Raw genomic sequence first — 8,945 nt, forward strand, 5'->3', positions numbered from 1 at the left:
AGAGGCAAAGCTGCTGGTGAGGATCAGGTAACATCAGATCTGCTGAAAGATGGAGGACAGATTGTGTTAGAAAACTAGCCACCCTGTTTCCGAGGTGTCTCCTGACGGGAAGAGTACCAGAGCCTTGGAAGAATGCTAACATTATTTTACTACATAAGAAAGGAGATGACAAGGACTTGAAGAATTACAGGCCGATGGGCTTGCTCTCTGTAGTATACAAGCTATCTACAAAAGTAATTGATAACAGAGCAAATAAACATTAGAATTCAATCAACCAAATGAACAAGCAGGAGTTTTAACAGGCTACTCAATAATTGACTACATTCATACTATCAATCAGGTAATAGAGTAATGCTCAGAATATAACCAACCACTATACGTAGCCTTCATTGATTAGGAGAAGGCGTTTGATTCAGTAGAAATATCAGCCGTCATGCAGACACTGCGGAATGAGGGCGTCGATGAAGTATATATAAACATCCTGGAAGAAATCTACAGGGGATCAACTGCTACCAAAGTGCTTCATAAAGAAAGCAACAAAATACCAATCAAGAAAGGTGTACGGCAGGGAGACACAATCTCCCCAATGATATTTACCGCGTGCTTACAGGAGGTTTTCAGACACCTAGAATGGGAACAGTTAGGGATAAGAGTTAATGGAGAGTACCTTAGTAACCTAGGCTTTGCCGATGAAATTGCATTGCTGAGTAACTCAGGGGACGAATTGAAAGTCATGATTACGGGGTTAGACAAGGAGAGCAGAAAGGTGTGTCTTAAAATTAATCTGCAGAAGACGAAAGTAATGTACAGCAACCTCGGAAGAGAGCAGCGCTTCGAGATAGGTAATAGTGCACTTCAAGTTGTAAAAGACTATGTCTACTTAGGGCAAGTAATAACCGTGGAGCCGAACCACGAGTTTGAAGTAGCTACAAGAATAAGAATGGGGTGGAGCACATTTGGCAAGCACTGTCAAATTATGACAGGTAGATTGCCACTATCGCTCAAGAGGAAGGTATATAACAGCTGTATCTTGCCGATACTTAGCTACGGAGCAGAAACCTGGAGACTTACAAAGAGGGTTCAGCTTAAATTGGGGATGACGCAGCGAGCAATGGAAAGAAAATTGGTAAGGGTAACCTTAAGAGACAAGAAGAGGGCAGTGTGGATTAGGGAAAAAAATGGGGGTTAAGGATATTATAGTTGAAATCAAGAAGAGGAAATAGACATGGGTGGGCATGTAGCGCGTAGACAGGATAACCGCTGGTCATTAAAGGTAACTAACTGGATTCCCAGACAAGACAAGCGGGTTAGGGGGAAACAGGGGGTTAGGTGGGAAGATGAGATTAAGAAGTTTGCGGGTATAAATTGGCAGCAGCAAGCACAAGACCGGGTTAACTGGCGGAACATGGGAGAGGCTTTTGTCCTGTAGTGGACATAGTCAGGCTGATGATTATATATATATATATATATATATATATATATATATATATATATATATATATATATATATATATATATATATATATATATATATATATATATATATATATATATATATATATATATATATATATATATATATATATATATATATATATATATATATATGTATATATATATATATATATATATATATATATATATAGAGAGAGAGAGAGAGAGAGAGAGAGAGAGAGAGCGAGAGAGAGAGAAAGCAACCGACTAATCGACAACAAAACACAAGTTTATTTGCTTACCCATGCCTGCTGCACACAAAATTAAAGTAACCGCTGTACTGATTCCGTCGCTTGTCTGCTACTAAATAATTAACTGAACGAGGCAACTGCTTTAGTTCATGAAGCGGCACATTGAGGAATGATACGCGACTCTCTGTGTGCGCAGCAATTGAGCTTCGAGGTTGTGTGCTTTCCTCCGTATCGTTGCGCAGGCAACGACGTCGGCGAAGCGTTCGCTGTGCAGCGGCGACACCAGGAGCGGGGTCCTCTGGTCAACTCGGAATACTATACGGGCTGGTTGGACCATTGGGCTGAACCTCACTCGGTCGTGAGCACAAGCGTCTTCGTGAGCCAGTTGGACAAGATGCTCAACATGAATGCCTCTGTCAACATGCAAGTCTATTGAGTTACGACTTTATATAACCAGTGGCGTATATCCTGAAAAGTCAGAAGGGGAACACATATCTTGCCATGGTGGCAACATTGTTTATATAAAATTAAAAAAATGACGCATAAGTAATAAAATAATGTTTTGAAATGCTATATTCAAAATGAACATCGCTCGTCAACTCACGTAACTGCATTGTTTCATTGGGTCTTCTCTGAAACCAATGGAGTGGCAGTTGCGGTGCCAGTAATCTCACACAGCTGAAGGGTACACAACAGCGGTACGCGTTAAAAAAACAAAAAAAACAGGCATTACAAATGTTGAACGCCTTGTACTTAACTGTCAAGCCATTGAGATATACGATGTTTGAAAGATGGATTACAAGGCGGGTAACTTGGAGAGGGTGTACCCCTAGCCTAAGCACAGGAGGGTCAGAAATTTATAGATGCAAAATTACCAAAAATGTTGCAGAATAAAAAAAACAGTTTTTTCAACGTTTTTTCGGAAATTTTGGAAAAAAACGGAAAATAAAATTTTTTTAGCCTATGGCAATATCTTATTGCCACATGGTGATAGTTTATTGCCAAGTGTCAAAAGCAATAACTTCTATCATGTGAATACGAAAAATGAAGTGTTTCTCTCTTGTCATAAACGAAGGTGGCATTTAGCAGATCAAAGGTCGACCAGAAGCATCACCGCGATCTCATTGAGCTCTCTGTGAATGGGAGAATTGTTACGGCGGTTAGAACAAAGAACTGAGAAATGTCTATTTCGTCGTGGCTTCGACTATGGAATCATTGATCAAGTTGGTAAAAATATGAAGGTAATTCAAACTCTCATACAGATTCAGTATGACTGGCTCCATTTCTAGCTTTCTTCATAATGTTAAGACGACCCATTGAAGAAGCGTAGCTGCTGTTGTAGTGGTTACAGACAGCGAGTCCCGGTTTTCCGCCAGCGATCTCCCAGGCCGCGAAGTGCATTCAAACGTTGGAAATTGGCCCAGCCATTGCAGAATGCGATCGCACACGGCTTTATAACCAGACTTCCACCACTGGTCACAGAAGTGTACAAAAAAAAAGTCAAAACAGAGAAATAACGGGTACCAACACATCAGAAAGCGCCCCCAACATGGCTTCACCCGAGCGACGAAGCTGCGCTGGAGGCGACTTTTTGTGATGGCGACGGCGAGTGGTCAGCCGTCATTCGGTGTTTTGGTATCACGTGTGACATTTTGGTTTCCCGTTCAGCGCTGGGTCTGTATGTTTCTGTATGTTTTACCTCACAGAAATTTCAGCAAACTTTTCCAACTGCGCCGAAAATAAAATTGAAAAAAAAAAATCTTTTTCCAGAATTTTATCGTTTTTTTTTCCGAACTTGACAACTCTAGTCAAGATCCCCCTGACCTCTCATAGATTTACGCCAGTGCATGTAAAAAACTTATCAAATATGTTAAATATCAACTATGAGATGGATTGCTTTCTTTTACTAATGACTTATTTCACCAGGTACGTCTTCCACGGAGGCACGTCATTTGGATACAAATCAGGATGTAAGCACTGCAATTTCTTATCGCTTCATTGTAATTCTAACCAGCGGTGGTGCATATGTCTCTTTCACTCTGGATTAGAAGCAGAAGTCACCATTAACATTCTCCTTCGTAGACATTGCGCATAATCTACATGTATTCTCGAACGCACTATACCTGGGTGTGCGTGTTTCTTGTGTTTGTCGTATTTCGTGTTGTTTAACATGCAGACGTCATACAGACTTGCCCAAAACAAAGCAATTCTAAATCAAATGATTGAACAGAGGGGTAGGCAACCATGCGGCCCATGGGGCAGTGTTATGTGGCCCTTGGCACGACTTAAGACCCCCCCTCCTCCCCTGTCCTTGTCGCTTCTTAATTACGTTAAGCCCAACATGGCAGCTTTTACCTCAAAGGGAGTGTTTACTGGCAACCTATGTGTGTGAATTGCAACTTCGTGACATGCGGGATTAAAATAAACATAATCTCTATGTTTGTTTTCCAGCTTTTGCATTCTTGTCAGTACGTCGAATTTTCGCTCTTTTGCCAGCAAAAAATTCCCCCCCCCCCACACGTGTGGCCCCCACATTGTCGGCTTCATGCAACTCGGCCCTGCACCTCAGATGGTTGCCGACCTCTGGACTAATAGAGTATTGAATTACGGTATATCAAAACTTACATAGTGCAACAGTAAAGTGAGTACATTCTGTTGCTGTGTCCAATACCTATAACTGCTTTAGGCTTTTCTGCGGTGGCTTTCTTGTCGTGCACATCGGTGCTCCCGGGAGACATGCATTATTATTTACAGTCTCCACCTCCAATTAGAGCAATATTACCGGCCGACTTGCTCAGTGTTTTCGCGTTGTCTTCAGATGATCGCTTTGTAAGATAATAATAATAATAAATGCTAGACCTGCGTGGAGAACGCAGCACAGTCACAGCGAAAGCTGTAAGAACAGCCTTTTTAAAACACTTTTGAGTATATTACTAGAAATATGCTCGCATGGTACCCCATACACCATAAATTGTCATGATTTGTGTAGCAGGGAAGCGTCCACTATGCCATTATTTGAAGTTCTTCGAAGGAGTCAGGTATCCACTGCGTATAAAACATTATGTCCACTTCATTCATGTGTTGGCTGGTGACAAATAGTTACAACTTGACCTTTTGAAGTGGGTCGGAAGCAATAAAGAACCCGCACGTTGCGAAATTCACATTGTCTGATGCGTGCTTGTTATGCTACTTTTCTAAGACATTCCATCGCACATGTTAATGCAAATCCCTCACCGATATGAAGTCTGTGTATGGTCACTTTCCACATTAGTAAAGTGCAAGGTTTGCTCTATGGTAGAATACAGGGCAGCCACGCAGAAGACCTGAGTTCGAATCCAACTCTTACTTGGGTTTTGTCTTGTTTCACGTGATAGCGGTTTGACACTGGTGACACTTGTGGCAGAAGCGGATAATTAAGGTGCAAAAAGCGGCGGTTGTTGTGATCTCGCAACAGGTCTCACTGTAAAAATTCGCGATGATAAGTATTGTAACTTGTTGTCTCGGTTTTGTCATCTTATTTAATGCCACTGAAGTTACAGCCCAACACAGTTCTGTATCGTACAGACTATGCATGTCGGCGAGTCTTGTTAAGTGACTAGTCTATTTGTGTATACTTTCAGCCAATGTGGACGAACAGTTCCATCCAATTGTTACCAGCTACGACTTTGACGCACCGATCTCAGAGGCCGGTGATCCAACGGACAAGTTCTACGCTATACGGAAAACAATTGCGAAGGTGAGCGTGCCCGTCGCAAATATGAATTGTTGTAATGGTGTGTGTGGTCTTTTTCGCTATATCCATGCATGAGTAAATTGAGTTATAGGTGTGACGTAAATAGAAATTACGGGAATGTTAACGAAGGAGACGGAGAAGCTGGCAAGATAACGAGTATAAGGAATATAATAGCGAATATACAGTACCTCCATGGACAGCTCTCCGAGAGACGCATACAAAAGGACCTGCTATGATGTGCGAAGGAAGGATTCAAAGTTTTATTGCGAAAAAAAATTTGTTATTCAAACAAACAGCCCGCCTTCTTACCCATTTTCAGTGCTGTGAATTATGGTTTGACGCATGTTATTAAGGCTGTAAACAACCCCCTGATGCCTTCCTTGCCTTACGAAACACTAAACTTGACCACCAGTGGGGCACACAGTAGTGATGATAAAAAAAGTCACAATGTCGCCGCAAGGCCGAAGCAATGAATGCGATAGCAATAGCTTGAGTTGTTACGCTGAGAACGGCTAGCGAATCGAAACGTGCCACGAGCTGCTCCACACAAATTACGCATGAAAAGAACACGCATAGGACGACAGCGAATTAACAATGTTTACCATGCGGTGCTTAACGCACTGCTTAAACAAAAGCGACGCACAAAGCGTAATTACAGCTTCAGAGGAGTGCCAAACTGCTAGTTTCCCGGTTGTTATACTTCGCTGTGTACGAAAAGTGCGCTGTTTTCGCAAACGATTCCTGTGCAGCGTCCAAATTGCCTTTGTGGGCCATGCAACTAACGCAATCGTTCCAGTAAAAGCTGAAGGCACGCGATTCTTCCCAGCGAAGGATAAGCGCGCACGCACAATCACCCAACCCCCCCCCCCCCTCCACGGGGCAAAGTTCGTGTGGGAGATAAACGCTCGTAGGCACATCACGACGAGCTAGGCGCCGAGCGTGGGCGGCTTTTTTTTTTCTCGAGTTTCCAGATACGTATACATATACGGGGAATAAGGTGGTGGTGGCGGCGGCGACGACGGCAAAAAATCAGCCGAGACTCTCTATATAATTGCTATCGGAACAAAATCATCTTGTGAGGACGCCACAATAAATACGTCAGCATGACATCCCGGATAGCAATAAAAATGGCGTCAACATAACGTAACGTCACATACCATTTCCGGACATGACACGTCACTTGGAAAAAGGTGTGCCCAATCACGGAGGCAGTGCGAAAGCCACTGAGGTGCAGAAAGCTTGCAGTAAGCGCCTCCGACGCTGGAGGCCTTGCGAAAACACATTAGGTGATAGGGTACCGGAGAGGATCAATTGGTTGACTGAAAAGAATAAGGAAAAGATGACTTTCACCTTGGAGTTATCAAGAGGCAAATGCATTAGTGCCCTGTTTTGAATGGGCAAGGATGGGGAATGAAGGGAGTGCGTAAAAGATACTTGTACCTGAATATTAGGCATGAGGACATAATGTGTCGATGACATGTGATATATTTGGACACGTAGCGTTCTTCGGTGCCATTACGCGCTTCGTTTTTTTTTCGTCGTACGGCCGCAGAACTCCACGTTGTTGCAGTATGTGCGTAAAGTTAGTTTTGTCGTTTCAGTTGACTTGAAGTGCGCCGTGGTGGTGCCGTGGTTGTGCTCTGCACAACTCGAAAGTCTCGATTGTGGCCGTGATGGTATTTTTGTTTTGGAACATAGAACCCTAGATATCATTAGCTGATTCAAAGTTTTATTGCGGCGTATGATAACGATGATGCAGCGATGGCGTAGTGGTTATAGTATCAGCCTCACGTGTAAGAGGTCCATGGTTCAATTGCCGGTGCCAGGCCATTCCCCACTGAATTATATATATATATATATATATATATATATATATATATATATATATATATATATATATATATATATATATATATATATATATATATATTTATATATATATATATATATATATATATATATATATATATATATATATTCATATATATATATATATATATATATATATATATATATATATATATATATATATATATATATATATATATATATATATATATATTTCGACGTGATGATGGAATTTCATTAAAAGGCCTGGAGTGCAGCTTCACCAGTGATCACCCCCGGTAACGCACTCCATCAACAGAGAAGGATTGGCCACCCTGGTGCGGTATCTGGCCAATACCTCCCACATACATACGTCAAATAAACCACAGCCCTCAGTCACCAGCGGCTGCAAAGAAACTGAACACGGCGGCGGACATATCTGTGACACAGCGGAAGGTGCAGAGAATCTCTGTGTCCGTATAGGCTGCCATTTGAACCTTAACTTGGCAACATTTAGCGCTAGAACCTTATTATGTTAGGCAAGTCTAGCTGCACTTTTCGAGGAGCGAGAGGGTGCTAATTGGGATGAATTTGGGATCAGTGAGGCTGGAGTACACATGAGGCCTGTACATAGCTATGGAATGGGCACGTCCTTTGCTGTCGTGGCTTGGCTAACAGAAGAGAACTGGGGGTGGGGTTCCTTATCCACAGAAATGAATACTATAGCAATAATAAAAGGTTGGTAGGTATCGTAATTAAATAAGAGATACAAGATGAAGGTGGTACAGGCCTACGCACCTACATGCAGCCATGATGACGTATCAGTTGAACGCTTCTATGAAGCCGTGAAATAGGCGATGGGCAAGGTAAAAACAAAGTATACTATACTTATGGGCTACTTCAATGTTAAGGTATGAAAGAAGCAGGGTATAGACCAGGCTGTAGGGGATAATGTCATCAGTACAAGAAATGCCAAAGGGGAGGTATTAGTGAATTCACAAAAAGCAACAATTTACGAGTATTGAATGCCTTCTATGGAAAAAGAGTGAACGTTATGTGGACATGGAGGAGCCCTAACGGTGAAGGTAAGAACGAAATAGACTTTATACTGAGTGCACACCCAAGCATCGTGCAAGATGTGGAAGTGCTTGGCAAGATACGATGCAGTCACGATAGAATGGCAAGGTCTTGAATGTGCCTAGGCATGAAGAAGGAACAACATAAACTGATACGCAAGAAGCCAATCAATGAGCTAGCACTGAGATGGAAAGTACAGAAATTCAGAGTCTCGCTTGAGAACAGATACTTGGGTTTTATTGAGGAAAACGGCCTTAGCATTGACGCAATGAATAATAATCTGACGAGTATCATTATGGAGTGTCCAGTGTAAGTAGGGGCTTACTGTAGTCCGACAGGACACTAGCAAGGTGTCCTAGGAGACGATGAACCTTATTAAAAAACGTCAAAGCATGATAGCCTCAAACAGACCAGATAGAACTAACAGAGCTGTCGAAGTTGATTTTTAAGCATAATTCCTTGAAAGAAGATAGAACATGGAGATAATGTAGCATTCTCTAATGAATGGAGGAAGCGGGAAAGTGGTGAAGAGGAAACTTGGAATAGGCAAAAAACCAGATGTATGCTCTAAGGAACAAAGAAGGCAAAGTAACTACCAATATGGATACGATAGGAGGGATTTT

General features: G+C 42.0%; 1 protein-coding gene and 1 long non-coding RNA gene across 3 annotated transcripts in view; one reads left to right on the plus strand and one right to left on the minus strand.

Annotated features, from left to right (window-relative positions):
- LOC142782165 (beta-galactosidase-like) overlaps positions 1-8,945 on the plus strand; it is a 49,344-nt gene that overhangs the window by 24,965 nt on the left and 15,434 nt on the right. For both annotated transcript variants that reach the window (XM_075882240.1, XM_075882239.1), the window contains exons 7-9: positions 1,928-2,108; positions 3,612-3,655; positions 5,306-5,421. In XM_075882240.1, the coding sequence (XP_075738355.1) occupies positions 1,928-2,108; positions 3,612-3,655; positions 5,306-5,421 (341 nt within the window). The remainder of the gene's footprint in view (positions 1-1,927; positions 2,109-3,611; positions 3,656-5,305; positions 5,422-8,945) is intronic.
- Positions 1-8,945, minus strand: part of LOC142782190 (uncharacterized) — a 32,540-nt gene that overhangs the window by 4,422 nt on the left and 19,173 nt on the right. The window contains exon 2 of the long non-coding RNA XR_012888397.1: positions 6,576-6,737. This is a non-coding gene — a long non-coding RNA (uncharacterized LOC142782190). The remainder of the gene's footprint in view (positions 1-6,575; positions 6,738-8,945) is intronic.

This window comes from Rhipicephalus microplus, chromosome 2 (assembly GCF_043290135.1).
Source record: "Rhipicephalus microplus isolate Deutch F79 chromosome 2, USDA_Rmic, whole genome shotgun sequence".
Classification (NCBI taxonomy): Eukaryota; Metazoa; Arthropoda; class Arachnida; order Ixodida; family Ixodidae; genus Rhipicephalus; species Rhipicephalus microplus.